The sequence below is a fragment of the Urocampus carinirostris genome, chromosome 4 (assembly GCF_059441175.1).
Source record: "Urocampus carinirostris isolate Australia breed hairy pipefish chromosome 4, RoL_Ucar_1.0, whole genome shotgun sequence".
NCBI lineage: Eukaryota > Metazoa > Chordata > Actinopteri > Syngnathiformes > Syngnathidae > Urocampus > Urocampus carinirostris.
In genome coordinates, this window is record NC_142352.1 from 12,595,643 (window position 1) to 12,615,181 (window position 19,539).

The window sequence follows — 19,539 nt, forward strand, 5'->3', positions numbered from 1 at the left end:
TCAGTTCCACTACTACTCCAGTTCTGTCTCTCACAATTTCATTTCTCAATCTATCCAATCTTGTCACTCCTAACATAGTCCTCAAACACTTCATCTCAAAAACATTTAATTTCCTTCTCAAATCTGTGTTCAAGCTCCAAGGCTCTGCACCATACAACACAGTCGGCACAATCACACTCTCATACAGTCCCCTCTTAACATTCATACTCATACTCAAGTCAAGTCAAGTCAAGTCAAATTTATTTATATAGCCCTTAATCACAAAAATGTCTCAAAGGACTGCACAGGATTACAGTTACAAAATTACACAATTACCTGATCTTAAACTAGCAAACCAGCATGCGGGCAAGAAAAAACTCAAAAACCTCAGTGTGAGGAGAAAAGAGAAACCTTGAGAAAGGACCTCACATGTGGTAATCCCCCTTCCAGGATTGAACAGGGTGAATTACAATTAGCATTACTGTACACAGAATAGTAAACACTAGGTAAGATGTTGAAAATGTCCGGAAAGAGCATGACATCAACGACGACGCCAGCTGGTAAATGCAGGGGTTGACATGCTGCAGGTCAGACCCCGGTCCGCTGACCCATCCCAAATCATCCTTCTCCTTCGTATCAGCCAGGCAGGCCTCAGAAAAAGACAGGACAAAACAGAATACGAGGTGGGCATCAATCATATGCTTTGGAAAGGAAGTGTGTCTTAAGCCTCAATTTAAAAACTTCCGTTGAGGTTGCAGATCTTATCTCCAGAGGCAGGGCATTCCACAACACCGGGGCCCGGATGGAGAACGCTCTCGAGCCCGCAGACTTCTTGGCTCTCGGAATCACAAGTAGACCGGCATTTTCCGAGCGCAGACTCCGTGCAGGAACATAGGGGGAAATCAAATCAGAGAGATAAGAGGGTGCAAGCCCATGCAAACATTTATATGTTAATAAGAGAACCTTAAAGTCACATCTTAAGTGGACTGGGAGCCAGTGCAAGTTGGCCAATACAGGTGTAATATGCTCAAACTTTTTAGTCTTAGTCAAAAGTCTAGCTGCCGCATTCTGAACCAGCTGCAAACTTTTAATGCTAGACATCGGGAGACCAGAAAGCAATACATTACAGTAATCAAGCCGAGAAGTAATAAACGCATGAATTAAAATCTCTGCATCTGATTGGGACAGCATTGAACGAATCTTCGCAATATTACGGAGGTGGTAGAAAGCTATTCTAGTAATATTTTTCACATGTAACTGAAACGACAGATTAGGATCAAATATAACACCTAGATTTTTGACCGAGTCACTATGGGTGATATTACATTTGTCTAGGTTCAGGGTAATGTTTGAAAACAAATGACGACACTCTTGTTGCTCATCACTCTCCTCAGAGGACCCAAAACCTTGCTTCCTTGAGTCGCTTTTAAACAATAGCATAAACGTTGCAAACAAATATAGTAAGGTACGCGTCCTGTTTTTAGCCAGTTTGTTGGACCATATGGCAACTCGAAACACACAGCATTCAGTTAGCACCTATAATACCCCCATTACAATTGACTAAAACTGTGTAGGTACTCCCTGAGGAACAACTTTTTTTGTTATATGCAATCAGTAAAAATATCACTTGAGAAAGATGTGTATGCCACATATTTTTTTGGTATGTATAGAGTTCTGTTGAGCTAAATTTCTGCACCACATCACAACAAATAGTACAAAATTTCATAAACTGTTTGCGCAAGTGAGTTACAGAAACACACTGAATACTAATCAGGTTTTTATCTTTCATTTTGCAAAGAAGGGTACTCGTACTGATTAGTTTCAGCTCAGTTCGTTCGACAACAAGGCCTGTTGAATGTCACATTTCCATTTTCATCTTTGGTCTCCTGGTGAGAAGCAGATTTATTGGCATGGGGCTCAATTGTGCCACTGATGAACGGATTTTAGAAAAAAATATAGTGGTGTATAACAAAATCAAGGGATCCTGGGAGCGAATTAAAATACTTCTTGTGTGATTGTTGTGTGATTGTGTCCGGGACAAGTGCCTAGCAAAAGTATTGCGCCCCCCAGATATTGTAGTCATTGCCACTTTTCAAGTTTCAAACATAAAGCTAAAAAACTAAAATTAATTACTAAAAATCAACATGAGACAACCGTGAAATGGAACGTAATTATTTCACCGTGTTATTTTATATTAGTGCGAGAAACTCGTTGTTGAAAAGTAGGTGTTGCAAAATTTTTGGCCAAGTGTTAGGTCAGCTCAACCAACTGACTACGCAAGTTCCCTAAAGATTTCTGAATGATCCAATGTCACCCTGAATAACTAAAAACGACCCTTTTTCATTCATTCATTTAAGTTTCAGTTTAAATCCAGCTGGCCCCTGATGGGCTCAGAGAAGAACCGAGAAAACACATGGGAAATGAAAAAAACTTGCAAACTTACTAAGACCTGGCTGTCCCACTAAAGTTTCGGCCCAAACAAGGAGAAAACTAATCAGAGAAGCAACCAAGAGAATAATTATCACATTGGTTGACCTGCATGCATATACACCTGAGGTGTAACAGTCTGTCAAAGTGCTCTCGTCAGATGAGGCCAAATATGAACTCTTGGGGCTGAAAGCAAAGTTTCACATTTAGCATAACTGTAACACATCACCCTGAAAACATGCCCACTGTCAAACATGGTGGTGGCAGCTTCTTGCTATGGGGTTGTATCTTCCGTAGGGACTGAGAAGAACGTTAGAGTTGATTGGAAGATGCATGGCGCCAAATACAGGACGATTCTGGCATAAAATCTGTTAGGGTCTCCAAGAAACCTGAGGATAGGGCACAGGTTCGGCTTCTAACAGACAACGGTGCTTAACATAAAGCAGAATCTACAATGAAATGGTTTAAAACTAACAATAAAAAGGTGCTAGATTGGCCAAAGTTCAGACTTCAATCCTATCGAACTTTTGTGGAAACATCTGTAAAATGCTGGGCACAAACAATCACCATGAAATCTTAAGGAACTTGAGCTGTTTTGTAAGAAAGATGATAAAGTTAAAACTTATATAAACTCTATGTTGGCAGAATTACTCAAATAAAAACAAGCATTACGGTAAATACATTTCCCAAGCGGGAGAGCACTTTCCTGTGGCCCACCCCGGGCGAGTGCCCCGGCAGCACTGCCCGCTCCCGTGTGTCTAGTTAACTTTATTCACACAGGAAACAGAAAAATACACCGGAAATGCGACTTCAAAATAAAAGAGTACAAGACTGATAAACGTACAAGAGATGCAATTAGACTGATTATTGAAACGTTACTTCATGTGTGTGTGTGTGTGTGTGAAAGATTGTTTTTATATTTGTGAATATAAAAACAAGTTATATTCACACAGTGAATTCTGAGAAATGTTACAACCAAAATGACCAACCTATCAAAGAATGGACAGATATATCTGTTTCAAGATGTGCGAAAATGGAAGTTGTACAAAGTATTAACTGAATGGGGGCCAATGTTTTTCTAACGCTTACTTTTCAGTTATTTTACTTACTAGCACACTATAAATTGTTGAATCAATTTGGTTTCTTTTAGATAATATTTATAATATGTTTGTCTTCCACTATTCGTCTTCATCAATAAACTAAAAAATTAATGTGAGCAACATGTCGGAAAGGCCTGTTGACATCCATGACATTTTTTACCACAAGAATCAACGAGAATCAACCATTTTTCATCAACAATGAACTACAATCAAAAAAACCAAGTGATACAGACAGCTACCATACCAATTTTTTGTCTGTAGCCTGAAATATGGCAATATTTCAAAACTGTTCCTGGGGCAATGCTTTACAGGAGCTTGGACAAAAACAAAAATGAATGTCGAGCAAGTTAAAAGCAGCACTAGCATAACTCACCTTGAGATTTTTTCAAATTAAATTTAGAAAGTTCCATCCATGCTGAATTCTTGGTACAGTGGAACCTCGATTCTCGACCAAATGGCGGCGCCCTCTGTTGGCTGCGGCTGCATCGGCTCGCTACAACGGGTCAGGTGTATCGACATTTCGTTCTGTGTACATTGTTACAAAGAATGACAATACAAAGATTATTATTATTATTATTATAATCCGTTCCATTTCTTTGTACGAAAACCGATTTGTACGATCACCGAAGTCGTTTTTTCCCATTAAAAGTCATGTAAAATTGTTTTAATCCGTTCCAACACCCTAAATGCTTACCACGAAAGTAAACATGAAGCTAACCCAGGCTAATCGTACGTTCGCGTTAGCGTAATCTTCCGTACGAAAGATTACGCTAACATGAACGTGTAAAAATAAAAAAATCAGGTCGTTTACACGTCATTTAGCACCCGGGTCTCCACAACAAGTGGTGAGCGGTAAAAGGATAAAGAAAATAATTATGAGTAGGATTTCTTACCTTGACGGTTGTCTGCAGAAGCCATGCTGTATTCCTGAAAGAAGGGAAACTCGCACACCTTCTTCATATTTTGCTATTATTTCTTTCTTAAATGCAATAGTTGTACGCACTACTCCTCTTTTTTCACCTGTAGCAACTTTGCTGCTTGCACCAACCTTCTTCCGAGGCATAGTTAGGAGTTAAAACACTCCCTTCGCCGCTTTTGAAAAACGAAAGCAGAGAAGGAGTGCGGGTTGCCGTGACAACAGCTCTTCACGAGGGGTGGGGGCAATCTACACTCGTACGCCGCTCAGCATCGCCCCTAGCGTACCGGCGTTTGAACTCCGATTTTTTTGAACGAAAAGCGAAGCAAGAATTTCTCGAAATTTTTGGTCGAGAACCGATTTGTTTGAACTGAGAGGCGTTCGAAAACCGAGGTTCCACTGTATATTATTTTTTTCATCTGTTTCGATCATTTTTTTTAAAGTTTCCTCGTGACTTTAAGTGTGTCTTCTTGTCCTAAAGACATTTTTTTTACGCCTCTTTTGTCTATGCTGACTTTCCAGGTAACCAATGGTGCAGAGCAGCCCAGGAAACAACAACGCTCTGACCTCAACGTCCCCCTTGAGAACAACAACGTACCAGACGTAAGATTTGTATTCTTATGCTGTGTCCCCTGATGCCTTTGCACATTTTTCAAAACGTCAAGCTGGTTTTAAACAACAGAGATGGCTCGATTGATGTGGCGATGCCAATGTGTGACTGCCGAAAGTGGAAAGTAGTATTAATGGTGAATAGGCGGTGGTTGTTTACTATATGTGAGCCAAGCAAGCTCTGTTTTTGTCCTTGGTGGGCTTAATTGAGCAGATTACGTGCTGTGAGATTAGGTTGAATAGCAATCATATCAAAGCTCACCTCGAAAAATTATCACGTTTCTACAGAAATGTGTGCAGGGTTATTCATTTCTACTCTGTTCGCCCACTTCTACAGTGCTTCTGGGTGTAAAAGGCACCAGATGGGTCCATTTTGACATTAAAGTTGGTACAGTGGAACCTCGGTTCTCGACCATAATCCCTTCCAAAACCCTGTTCGAAAACCGATTTGTTTGATCACCGAAATCATTTTTCCCATTAAAAATAATGTAAATCGTTTTAATCCGTTCCAACACCCTGAATGTTTACCTTGAATGTTTAACGTAAACATAAAGCTAACCCAGGCTAATCGTACGTTCGCGTTATCGTAATTTTCCGTACAAAAGATTCCCCTAACATGAACGTGTAAAAATAAAAAAATTAGGTCGTTTACAAGTCATTTAGCACCCGGGTCTCCACAACAAGTGTGAGTGGTTCATTGGAAAGGGGGCTCCGTTCCAACACCCTGAATGTTGGGCTCCGTTCCAACACCCTGAATGTTTAACGTAAACTTAAAGCTAACCCAGGCTAATCGTACGTTCGCGTTATCGTAATCTTATGAATAAGATTTCTTACCTTTGTGGTGGTCAGCAGAAGGCGCTCGCACACCTCCTTCATATTTGGCTATTATTTCTTTCTTAAATGCAATAGTTGTACGCACTACTTTTCTTTTTTCACCTGTAGCAACTTTGCTGCTTGCACTGACTTTCTTCGGAGGCATAATAAGGGGCTAAAACACCCGTACGCCGCTCAGCATCGCACCCTAGTGTACGCACTCACGCATTACCGGCGTTCGAACTCCGATTTTTTGACCGAACAGCGAAGCAAGAATTTCTCGAAATTTTTGGTCGGACACCGATTTGTTCGAACTGAGAGGCGTTCCAAAACCGAGGTTCCACTGTACTTGCATAATATAACTAGAGGGTACATATCCTGTAATCTTAACAGGGTTCTCGCGGATACTTAAAAAGTCTTAAAAGGCATTGAATTTCTTATTTGAAAAATAAGGCCTTGATTGGCGTTAAAATGCCTTAACTCCAATTCTCAAAAATCTTATGAATGTGAACCCTTTAATAAGATTTATATTTTTTTGGACTTAAAAGATTTAGTAACATTTATCAATTGTCTTTTTTAGTCATTCAATAATTTACTTTCGTGGCAACATGGTGAGGCAACAGTAACGGAACTATCAAAATGGTGATGTGGTTTCAGTCGGGCCTTTCAGAGCAGACACATTTCTTAGTCTACTCACAATACAAAATTATATTTTATATGTAATACATAATATAATGAATATTTGTGTTTTTTTGTGATTTATTGTGTGTTTTTTGTCGCCTTGGTCCAAAGGCATTAAAAAGTCTTGAATTTACCTCGCCATATGCCGTAGGAACCCTATTTTAAATTCATCCGCGTTAAACTATAGGCAATGCATGCCAAACTTTATGTTCTCAGGTGGGCCGGATCAGTAAAAGAAATGTCAATGTCAAATATTTTGCTTCGTTTTTCAGTACTATGCTTTATCATTTAGCCAACATTTTTAACCGACGCTACCAATTTTAATCACGGATGATAAGGTATCTTCTCTAAGCACAACGCATTTATTCACAAACAATGGGAAAAATGATTGTCATCCTTTGAATTCAGTGTGTTAGCAATTTGTTTATTTTAAAAGTTGAGTAAATGCAGCTTTACCCCTGAACCAACTCACCATAAACATCATAAACAAACAAGTGAACAAGCAATAATATTAGTGTCACGGATCAGACAGACAAGGACCAGAGTTGCTTCACGTTAAGAAAGTTTATTTAGTCTTGGAGTGAAGAGAAAATCTTCAGGTGGAGATTTGGGACTACCTTTAAGGAAGATGAGGAAGAGGAAACCGAGCAACAAAATTGGTGTGGCAGGTCTTGGAGTAGGTAAAACACATGTCTGGAAGACCGGGGCATAAGAGAAGGCAGAAGGGTCAAACAGGTTCAGGTTCAGAGTCAAAAACGCAGTTCTGGGTGTAGGCTTTGCAGACGATCTGACAAAGGTAGGCTGTAAGGCAGGGCTTTAAATACAGAGCTTGATTATCAGGGAATTCAGAACAGCTGGTGGTAAACGAAAACAGACAGGTGGAACTGATCAGGGTGCAGTGACATAACAGGGAGGTGATTGGTGCTGGTTACCGGTAGAGAGAGAGTTCATGACAATCAGATCAGATTTCTAGGCTGGATTCACACTTAATGTCAGCTCTTTTACACCTTTAGCAGCTCTAGAGAGGATTAGGTTCCCTTTTTTTTCTACATACTCAGATATTTACAGCAGGCCGGATTAAGTCATCAACTGGGCCGGATCCGGCCCACGGATGCTTGAGATGTCTGCTATTTTCTTAGAGATAAAATAGATTTTCCTGGAAACAGTTCTCACCAGGAAGTGGGGCGTTCATGTAAAAACAGAACAGCTCCAAAGAAAAGCGCCCACAGACATTCTGCACTGGATTTGTGGTACGTTTAAAGACATAAGCCGCATTTGGAATTACTATGTTTTTCCTTTTAAAAGTGCTATGCTTTTTTCTGTGTTACAGATGTTTGACATCTAAGTTCTTGATAATTAAATTGTTCAAATGAGTTACACTTGATTAACGCTAATTGTATCATTATCCGGAGCATGGCTGGGAAAACAGAATCACAGTCAATGGTTTCTGCTGGTGTACATAAAAAGCGCACCCAAGCCGTTTTCAGAAGATGGGAGAGGCTGCTAATTGGAGACAAAACATGTGCTAAAATTCTGACAGAATGTTGATTGAAGCAAGAGATTACGTTGACTGCGTTTTCAGTGAGCATGTCTCTCTTATCACAATGAAAAATATATGAGCAATAGGGCTACAGCAGGTTTCTTTAGTTTACATTTAATTATACTTGACATTTTGGACAAACATATTTGAGACACTCTGTTAAAAGGGTCCTCATGGACAAAAAATTGCGATATTGACCAAAATAGGGGATGTGTCATTGGTAACCTTTAAGGGACCATTATTTTTAATTGTTTTTTTCCCTCAAAACTAAGGACTCCAGCATGCCAAATTTCAAAGTCTAATAACCTTATCAATTTTTGACTTACCTCAATTTATATTATGCGTTCTTTGAAAAAATGCAACGGAAATCCATACATTTTAAAATTTTGGCACACGAGGATCAGACGCTGCCCTACTTGCGAACGAGACGATAGTTCGTAAGTTGAATTTGTTCGTAAGTTGCTTCAGTGCTATATTTTGTATGTTTAAGGTTTGTATAAGTAACCTGTGTTGTTTTGAACTAAATTTAAACATGTCATAAAATAATATGCTCTATAAAGATAGATAAAGTTAAGTTCAACTTACTTTTGGAAGATGAGCTTTAAGAGTTAGGCGACTTCCCCTTCCGTGGTCAAAAGCGATCTGACCATTTTCTCAACCGCATCAAGCTTCCTTATTCCACTTTCACTTCAAATGAAACGACTCCCCTCTTCTTTGCACTTTACACCAAACATATTGAACGGATGCACGAGATATTAAACAATAAAAATGTCAAAGTTCTTCTGGAGATACAGTATAGAATGTTTACACACAAACTAGGAAGAGGAAGTGTATTTTTCTCCCTCCGGGTGGATGCCCGGTGACCTCTCACAGCGCCACACGCCGGTAGCGGCGGAAAAAAAACGCTACAGTGCAGTAATGTCCTGTACTCGGAAAAAGGTGCACAATAAAAAAATCTAACTTACAGCAATGTCCGGATATTTTCGGCAACCCGAAAAATTGATCGTATCTACCGTCTAAGTCAAATGGTTTTAAGTAGGGGAGCGTCTGTATTTGATACAGCGGTCACATGTTTTTTCCATTCGAAATCGTAGAATGGAACCCATGTTTAGATGTCACGTCAGAAAAACTTGCAGGCTTACTTTTTGTATTATTTCGTATTATTACTCCTAAAGAATAGATGAGAGAACTGTCTTAGTACTAAAAAATGTTTTTTGGTTTTCTAAGTTGTGGTAAAGCATATCATTGCAAATATTGCCATTAAGTTACTTGTTATGCAGTAGCACAGAAAGTATAATATAATGGGTTTTCTAAATAAGGGCAGGGGTTTGGTACACAATGGCAGGCAGCGAGGCATCAGTATCCAAAACACTGAAGGCAACCAAACATAATCCAACAGACTGACTAAATGTTCGGTGATCGAGTAATTCTATGGCATTCCAATAGTTCATCAGGTGGTACTCGTAATCCGGGGGGTCAGGCAGGGATACGGGAACTGAATAACCAAGAGAGCTGTGACATGGGTGCTACAAACATGATAACAAAGACAACAAACTAGCAAAGAACCAAGGGGGCTGGGTTCTGAAAAAAAGAGAGTAAGAATTATGATAGAAGGAAAAACAAAACAAGTGACAACAACTATGAGAAGGAAACTAGAGCCCAGAAGTGAGTGACCGAATAAAGTAAGGGAAAGCGACACAAAGGTAAAAAAAATACTGACAGAGAAACAGAAACCAGAGTACAGGATTTTAACAAATATTTACAGTGATGTTGTTATGAAAAATGTCAAGTTATATGTGAATAAAGATGTCCTGTACTTTACATTGCTGAATAGAACACAAGAGTACCTAAAGGCCACCTATTACTAGTACTCGAAGCAGAGATTGCAGTTACACTTTAGGCCTGAGGTAGCAATAGTGAGTAGAAAAATGAAAGCTTTGCACTATTTTCATGCAACTAAACCTCTGAAATGAGGAATCCATTCTTTTCACCGAAACCATTCACAATAAGAAGTTTTCACTAAATTCAGTTTTCTGTTTTTGTTTTGTAGACTACCAAAAAGGTTGCATCGTTCCCCAGCTTCGTTGATGGTAAGTTCTTCTGACTGTATTTCGGTTGTTCATATCAAAAGTCAGGCATTTTCAGAATTGAGGCAATAACAGCTTGAAATCCTTTTGTTTTCAAAGATTGAAAAGTGCTTACATTTTGGGTTAAGTACTTGCAAATGCTTGAAATTGTTGCAATCTTTCACAAGTCTGCTTGAACATGATACCGACACTGCTCTCTTGTGGCTTTGCAGTTGCATTTCTTCCCTCACGATTACCGGCAGCTCACATTAGTTTGTATGCAATTTCCCTATGAAGCATCATTGCCCCCTATGGGTCACGCCCATTAGGACAGGTGCATGCTACAAGGTTTACGTATCAATACTGAAAATTTATTATTGGTCATGCAAAAATTCAAAGTGATACGTTCTAGTTATTTGCTACATCTCCGAAAAGTATTTGAGTTGTTAACTGAATCCCTTTAGAGTAAAGGTAACTAGTTACCGGGGAAAGTAACTACTTCCGTTACTTTAAAAAAAAGTTGTTTGTCGAAGAGTTTGAAATTTTCTGAGCAAATACGAAACACTGCGTTTACTTGTAGAGATGCGAATTCTGATAGAACCGGCTTTTTCCGTTCGACTCATTAAAGAGAGCCGGCTCTTTTGGGTCACCAAACAGCTCTTTGGGTTGTTTTTGTTGATTTTATCCATACATTACCACTTATCAGGTAATATTATGCACAAAATGACATACACAAGGAAAAAAGGTAAACAAAAGTACAAAAATAAAGGAAAATACATTAAGGCTCCCCAAAAAGATCTGGTTCTTTCAGGTCCTAAACGACTCTTCGGGTTGTTTTTGTTGCTTAAATCCCTATGTCATTAATCTACCATCATGCAACATTATGAACGGAATGACTTAAAAGGGGACAAAATAAAGGGGAAAAAAATGTACAAAAATGGACAATATTTACCAACCAAATGGCACTGTTGTTGAGACCAAGCAATTCTAACTTTAGACCTCTAGATGATGTCATTGAATAAATGAACCAAAAGCCCTATATAAATGTAGTCCATTTACCATATACCATAAAGGAAAACAGAATAAAGTTGATCTTTTTACAAAAGCAAAGTAAGACCGAAAAGCGCATGAAATATAATTAAGGTATTTATGAATCTATAAAAAAAGGTAAAACGCATAACAATTTTAACCTTTTAATTACTTAATAAATTCAAAGGCGTCTCTGAGGAAACGAGCTGTTGATTGGTGGGGTGCCGGCTCACTTTGTCCAATTCCAAGAGCCAGCTCATGGAGACGTTTAGTTCGCGAACGATACGGGTCGGTGCTATCCAATGTTCCCTGTAATTTTCCAGGGGTCTGAGCGTTCACGCAAAGTCGGTGAGCAACGCTTGAAACAACAGTGAGCAACAGCAATCACAAGTGTGGCAACTAAATCATTATCAAACATGTCCAAAACTTGACATTGCGTTACATTTTGCTGAGTTTCCGGCAATGCAAAAATAAATTTCACTTTTGAATGAATTGACTAATGTATTATTGCAAAGGTTGTACGGCCTACAAACCTCAATTCTTTCACAAGATATCCATTCTTGTTATAACAAGAACAACCTGAAGAGCCGTTTAGGACCCGAAAGGACCCTTAACTTAAGGACCCTTTTAGTGAGCTGATCCAAAGGAGCCGGTTCTCGAAAAACTCTACTGACTTTACTCAACTTTGTTCTACTTCGACCTTGACTTCCAAATACCGCATTTAGAACACAACGTCAGGGTAACCCTTGTATTTTTACCTTTATGCACTGTAACTAACTTAATACACTTCTTAATTAGCAATTTCGAGCCCTGATTTTTGTGAGCTGGCTAGATTTTCTTTTGCGCGGAAACGCTCTCGGTAGTGCGCAATTGCGCACACACGCAGCTTAAAAGGAACATTGCGCTGGATAGATTTTCTTGGGCGCTGAGAATGTGCTATCCAAACTCAGCCCCCATCTCGCCTTTTCTTGCGGCGCATGAGTAAATACTATATTTGTAATCTCTATCCTACTATATGGTAGTCGGTATTTTCAATGGTGACTTGATCAAAAATGTATTCTAAGGAGAGTGGAGGTTTGTGTGGGCAAAACGCCGTTGGCCTTCTGCAGCCAAAGTGACTCACCATAGAAAAAATAATTAATTAGATGACCCTGTTACTGAAAAAATAGCGCCGTTACGTAACGGCGTCATTTAGATTGTTATTGCCAACAATCAGATCGGGGCGGTGCAACCACTCCTTGAGTGGCTGCCTTGTTCGCATCACCATATCACAGACGGATTAATCTCAGCCTGAGCTTACTCACGCAGCACGCCTCCATCAGTTCCTGGCCGGTAGCCGTCTCATTATTTGCACAATCTGTTATTGTTCTATCAACTTGGAGCGTGGTTCAGTTTCACCACACCCACATTATATACTCTGTCAGGCCCTTCTGTTGTTTTTTTATTAATACTCCTCTCTCACCGGTGTAGTCCCAGGACCCTGTGAGCCCGAAGATCTGATTGATGGAATTATCTTTGCGGCTAACTATCTGGGATCCACGCAGCTTCTGTCTGAGAGGAACCCTTCCAAGAACATTCGCATGATGCAGGCCCAGGAAGCAGTCAGCAGAGTCAAGGTACTAAAAAACAAAATGCAACTTGTAATTAATTTGATTAAGAGAACACAATACAGTTTCCCTTGTGGTATCGCAGTTTACTTATCGTTTTTTCTTCGGTCTAGAAAGCTTTAACATATATAGCCTTCAGTTTGCAAACAGCTTGTGAGTTTTTTTTGAAGAAAAAGGTGATGCAACACAGTGGTAATCATGGCCCTGTCCTTGCTTTTCTTCAGCGTTTTGCAGTCGTTCAAAATTGAGAAGGAGGTTGCAAATTTCTGAGATGGAACATCATTCAATTGGTTATTCACTACTGTTCAAAGGTTTTCCATGAAAAAGTCACTCTTCTGTTTAGCTATGTCCTATGTCTTTGATATTTTGCCTTAGAGGCCAGCATCTCTGACTCGCTTCTTCACTGTAGTTGTTGAGCTTGGTGGCCTTGGGGGTAGGGAGCCTGTCTCGAGACTGGGAGGTTGCTGGTTCAAGCCTCGGACAGGTCATACCTAAGACTTGGGATCGGGGGTTGGAATTTGGGGGGGTTGGTCATTTAATGACTCCGAACACATCAGTTGGGTGAGCGAGGGGGCTGGGAATCCCCTCTTCTGTATCAATCTCCCAGAAAGAGTCAGAAATGTGAATGTGTTCTTGACTCTACTCACCTGTGATGCATCTACTTCTCAAATTAGAGACTTTAATGTACTTGTCCTCTTGCTTAGTTGTGCAGTGGGGCATCCCACTTTTCCTTTTACTCTGACTCTTCTGTGTTCTGTGGAGGAAGCAGTACCTACTGTTGTAGGATATCTTCAGTTCCTGGCAAATGCACGCATAGAAAAATAGAATAGTTTGTCAAGTTTTACATAAAAGTTTTCTTTTTCTTTTTTTAATCACAGTCACAAATGGGATGCCCCAGATACTTGACTAGCTCAAAAGAAGGTCACCACGTAAACTGTTTTCAGCTGTTTTTATTTGTTTAGCACAGTCTCAAAGGGCTGTCCAGGCTACAGACTACCTCAACACAGACACCATCAACATGAAATATAGGTTATAACATAATGCCCGGTTGGAAGCTCCCATTTCCCAAATCTTGACCGATACACCTGGTTCTAGATGATGTCATTCATCAGGTCTTAGTGCCGCTACGATGGCTCAAAATTTAGCCTCACCCTTCTCCCTCAGGGACAAAAGTATGAGGTTAAAGTAATTCATAAGCTATTGAATATAAGTGTGTTTTATCCTAGATTTAAGCACTTCCACTGAGGTTTCAGATCGAATCTCAAGGGCCTTTTAACACAAAACACAATTTATTATTAAAACACTAGCGTGGGTTTCTATACAACAATGTAGATATTCCATTACAAAAAGACATTTGCAGCTAAATAGTCACGTTCACAATGTATAGGGTGTATTTGTGACTGGTTTGTTATCTTCAAAGTGTATGTTAATTGAAAAAAAAACTGTGCTTTTACTTCACAAAATAAGGATAATTTCCAAGTCACCCCAAATTTTTTAATGGAAATGTAGGATGAAAGGTATTTTCAAATAGTAGTTCAGTCGCTGCCAGGGTTGGGTAGGGTTACTTTAACTTGATTACTTTCAATTACTTTTGGAGTACTCCAATACCAAATATGATAATAAAAGACAAAATAAACTAAATATCTAAAAAATTATGACTCACAGCACGTGGTAAGCTTTCTCTCCTGGCTTTGATCTCTTTGATCTCCGGCAAAACTAACATCAAATGCGACAGAAACAAAATGAAATTAAATCCAAACAGCTTGCCAACATCATTTTTGTCGTTTCCTGTATTCCGTTACTCCCCAAGCCTGCAAAAATGTAGTCATTTTATTCATATTTAGTTTCTTTTGTCTTTTATTAGCATTGGTATTGGAGTAATCCAAAAGTAATTGAAAGTAATCACGTTAAGGTAACCCTACCCAACCCTGGAGGCTGCCCTACTTACAAACGAGATGATCGTTCGTAAGTTGAATTTGTTCATAAGTAGCTTCAGTACTATATTTTGTATGTTTAAGGTTTATGGCTTGTATGAGTAACGTGTATTGTTTTGTACTGAAAAATAAACATTTGATTAAATAATATGCTCTATAAAAATAAATAAAGTTAAGTTTAACTTACTTTTGAAAGATAAGCCTCAAGAGGTCCTCTTCTGTGTTTGTAAGTGGCCGAAAAATAGCAATCCAACCATTTTCTCAACCGCATCAAGCTTTCTTATTCCACATTCATTTAAAAAAATAACGGCTCCTCTATTTTTTAAACTTTACACCAACCATGTTGAATGGATGCACGAGATATTAAACAATAAAAATGTCAAAGTTCTTAGCACGCTGGAGATGCAGTATAGTATGTTTACACACAAACTAGGTAGTGTCACAGTGCCCCTGGCTCCCTCCGTTTGGCGCCAGCTGCGGCTCGTTGTCTGATTGGCTTCCCTCCTGTTTAAGCTCAGTGCTCTCACTATGGGCGGCAGTAGCTCAGGAGGTAGAGTGCTCGTCTTGGGATCAAGGGATCCCAGTTCGAATCCCGGCTCGTCCGTGTTACATGTCGAAGTGTCCTTGGGTAAGACACTGAACCCCTAACACCCCCAATAAGCAGGTTAGCGCCTTAGATGGCTGCAAGGCCGCTATTGGGAAATGTGGAGCACATTGTAAAGCGCTTTGGGAAGTCATTGACTTGAAAAGCGCTATATAAAATGCAGATCATTTCATCATTTCATCATTTCACTCACCCTTTGTCAGTCCGTCAACAAACCTCTGCACCTGCGAGATGTGTGTTTTGACTCTGTCCGGTTTCCTGCTTGTGTTTCCTCTCTGGTATCGTTCCCGTCTATTTTGTCCTGTTTAATATCAATCTCCAGTCCCGTTCCCGGCTATTTTGTTCTGTTTGTTATCGATCCCCAGTGTCTGGTAGCATTCTCGTCTGGTTTGTCCTGTTTAATTTCGATCTCCAGTGTCTGGTAGCATTCCCGTCTGGTTTGTCCTGTTTAATTTCGATCTCCAGTGTCTGGTATCATCTCCGTCTATCTCGTCCTGCTTGTTATCGGACTCCAGTCGGGTGCTTTTTGTTGTGTATTCTTTATAGGCCTGCTTGATCCATATAATATATAATACACCAAACTGTGTATATGTCTGCCAATCTGGCTTTGCACAAATACCTCTTTGGTGAATTGTAGCCAAGCCTTTGTAGTTTATTTATGCAGCTCGTTTCTGCTCGGTACTTCGTGTTTGATGTAATATTTAAGTGGCTTTAATCCTCTCTCACTCTTTCCCGCTGTCTGTCTCCTCCTTCCCCACAGCTGAAAATCTGGTTATTTATGTGGTTCATAATTTATTTTTTTAATTATCATATTTTGAACTTTTTTTTCAGGTTTTACTACATTCTTATTTAGGTTTTTTTTGGAGACATTAACATAAATAAAAATTAAAATGAACAGAAAATATCTGGGGCAGCACGGCGGCGCAGTGGTTAGCGCGTGTGCGGCACAGTTCTAAGGTCTTGGGAACCTCCTGTGTGGGTTCAAATCCAGCTACCGGACTTCCTGTGCTGAGTTTGCACGTTCTCCCCGTGCTTGTGTGGGTTTCCTCCGGGCACTCCGGTTTCCTCCCACATTCCAAAGACATACATTTCAGGTGGATTGGCCGGTCCAAATTGTCCCTAGGTGTGAATGAGCGAGCGAGTTGTCTGTCCCTGTGTGCCCTGCGATTGGCTGGCAACCAGTTCAGGGTGTCCCCTGCCCACTGCCCGATGATTGCTGGGATGGGCTCCAGCACCCCGCGACCCTACTGAGGATGAGTGGTGCAGCTAATGAGATGAGATGAGAAAATATCTGTTAGCTTCACAAAACTATGTTCTGTTTTTTTTCCCTTTGTAATAAATTAAGAAAATAGTCATCAAAATCAGCAAAATCATGTGCAAGATTTTTGCTTTATTTTATTATTTTTGCAGTGCCGTCCTGAATAAATTAGTGAACCGATGTGCCTGTGCAAACTCATAAGAACAAAATTTGTAGATCAAAAAAGAAAAGAAAAAGACTCATCCCAACTGACTTTCGGTAGTGGGCACTCTAGACACGTTGCCGGCCAATCACAGGGCCCATTGGAGACACACGCTCACTCATTTCTGGGGACCATTCGGATTAACTAATCAACTTAGCATGCACAGGTATACTGAACCCTGGGCTTCTGAACTGTGAGGCGGACATGCTCGCAGTCATCCACCGTGCCAATCAATTTGTTTATTTCATTGACTCAGCTGCCAATGGTATTTACAGCACGGTGACCTCTTCAAATGCTTCAGGTTATCCGGAATTCCATCCATTATTCAGATTGATGGTCCTGAGAAGGGGTGAAGGATTTAGTAAGCTATCCTATCTGACACCAGGCAAGGTTAAATTGACACGTTTTTTTCTGAACTTGCATGCTGTCAAGAACCAGAACCGGACAAGGACCCAAACGCGTGACGTTGTCAAACGAGCCTTTTATTTTACAGGAAATGGGGAGTCATGCACGTTAGGCAGTTGTCTGGCGTGAAATGATAGAAAGCCAGAGTCCGACGAGATCGATACCAATTGCCCGAGTCGATATCGGACAGAAGGGGTCGATACCGGACACGACGGACAGACAGGATTGAAAATGAAACAGGATATCGAAAATAAACAGGACAAACTAGACGGGAATGAAAACTGGAGAGAATAATAAACAGGACAAAAATAGACGGGAACGAAACTGGAAACTGATATTAAACGAAAGCCGGGGGGAATCGGAGAGGAGGCGGACTTGCTAACACGAGGTGGTGTATCCCTGGATTTTCACAAAGAAAAGATTTCCATCTGCCGCAGGGATGTCGAACTTTTGGACTAGCGTGACGTCATCCACTCCGCTACAAGCACCCCTAGGGCATCATGTTAATCTGTTAATAAACAACGGGGTAGACTGCTGGAAGTGTGAATTTCCCTACGGGGATGAATAAAGTATCTATCTATCTATCTATCTATCTATCTATCTATCTATCTATCTATCTATCTATCTAAACACGACAAAAATAAACGGGAACAATACCGGACAGGGAATACCAACAGGAAACAGGACAGAGTCAAAACCCACGTCTTGCGGGGGCAGAGATTCGTTAACGGACTGACAAAGGAAAATTGAGAGCACTGAGCTTAAATAGACAGAAAGCCAATCTGTCAATGAGCCGCAGCTGGCGCCACACGGGTGGGGCCAATTGGGCGCCATGGCAACCGTGACACATGCGTGGATTCCGCGTGGAAGTTCTTCCTATTTAAACTTTGTGTTTTTTGACCTAGTGTCAAGTCACAAAATGTCTCAAAGGACTGCATAGGTTACAATGACACTATCCACTGATCTTAAACCAACATGCGGGCAAGGAAAAACTCAAAACTTCAGCACAAGGAAAATAAGAAACCTTGAGAAGGGGCCTCACAAGTGGTAATCCCCCTCCCAGGATGACCGGGGTGCATTTGGGTAACAGTTCACAATGCTGCAAAGTTTCAAGGGATATTGTGTATTATTTAGCACCACCTAGTGGTAAGGGAGTGCTTCATTCATTTAAAAAAACCAACATTGATTTGAATAACAAGCAAAAACATATGAAATAACAGATACATGTGCAATTAAAACTCGTAGGTCGATAAATTTGCATTTATTTTACATAACAGAAAAGGAGCTGACATGATTTTCTGACATCTTGCTGCTACGGGTACCCCCAAAAAGCAGAAACTTTGTAAAAAGCTGTGATTTAAAAAATAGCGCTTTTTGGTGACTTTGCAATCTTCCTTGTGCTGTGTCGTTTTTGGTTGGAGTATGCAATACAGCGACATCTAGTGGTCAAATATTTTAGTGTCCCTTTGAGCTTCAAATTCAGGGTTCAAGCGTCAAAGCTGCTTTAAGTCAAGAGTTAAAGCATTTAAGCTTCTTGAATACATGAGTTGAAACCAGTTTGTATTATTTCGTGTCTTGAAACGCTTAAAAAACTGATTTCATTAAAAAAATATATTGATTTGAATAATAAGCAAAAATACATGCTTTTTTTTTTAAATACTCATAGGTTGAGACATTTGTATTTCCTTTACACAAGGGACGCCTATCTTGCTGCTAGAGATACCGACAATACACAACAACTTTGTGAAAGAGGAAATGATAAGAAAAAATGGTGCAGTTTGGTCACTTTGAAATTCCGTAGTTTATATTCTTCTTTGAGCTTTGTACCGCTCACTTTCAGATGCACTACACGATGAAAACACATCTGTGGCGACATAGTGTCCCACACCATCTTGCTGCTACAGATTGCCCCAAAACACAAAAACCTTGTGAAAGACTAAATGATAAAAAAAAATGGTGCAGTTTGGTCTCTTTGAGTTTCTGTAGTTTGTATTCTTCTTTGTGCTTTGTAGCGCTCACTTTCAGTTGCACTACACAATAAAACAACATCTGCGGCGACATGGTGCCCCACCCCTTCTTGCTGCTACAGGTTTTCCCAAAACACAAAAACCTTGTGAAAGACTAAATGATAAGAAAAAATGGTGCAGTTTGGTCTCTTTGAGTTTCTGTAGTTTGTATTCTTCTTTGAGATTTGTAGCCCTCACTTTCAGTTGCACTACACAATAAAACGATATCTGCGGCGAAATCCCATCCCTCACCATATTGCTGCTACAGATTTTCCCAAAACATAAAAACCTTGTCAAAGACTTAATGATAAGAAAAAATGGTGCAGCTTGGTCACTTTGAGTTTTCGTATTTTCTATTCTTCT

The 19,539-nt window shown here is 40.0% G+C and overlaps 1 protein-coding gene across 1 annotated transcript in view; it reads left to right on the forward strand.

Moving 5' to 3' along the window:
- Positions 1-19,539, forward strand: part of apba2b (amyloid beta precursor protein binding family A member 2b) — a 97,718-nt gene that overhangs the window by 49,752 nt on the left and 28,427 nt on the right. Inside the window, exons 4-6 of the mRNA XM_088333671.1 lie at positions 4,945-5,025; positions 10,116-10,155; positions 12,631-12,776. Coding sequence (XP_088189797.1) covers positions 4,945-5,025; positions 10,116-10,155; positions 12,631-12,776 — 267 coding nt within the window. The remainder of the gene's footprint in view (positions 1-4,944; positions 5,026-10,115; positions 10,156-12,630; positions 12,777-19,539) is intronic.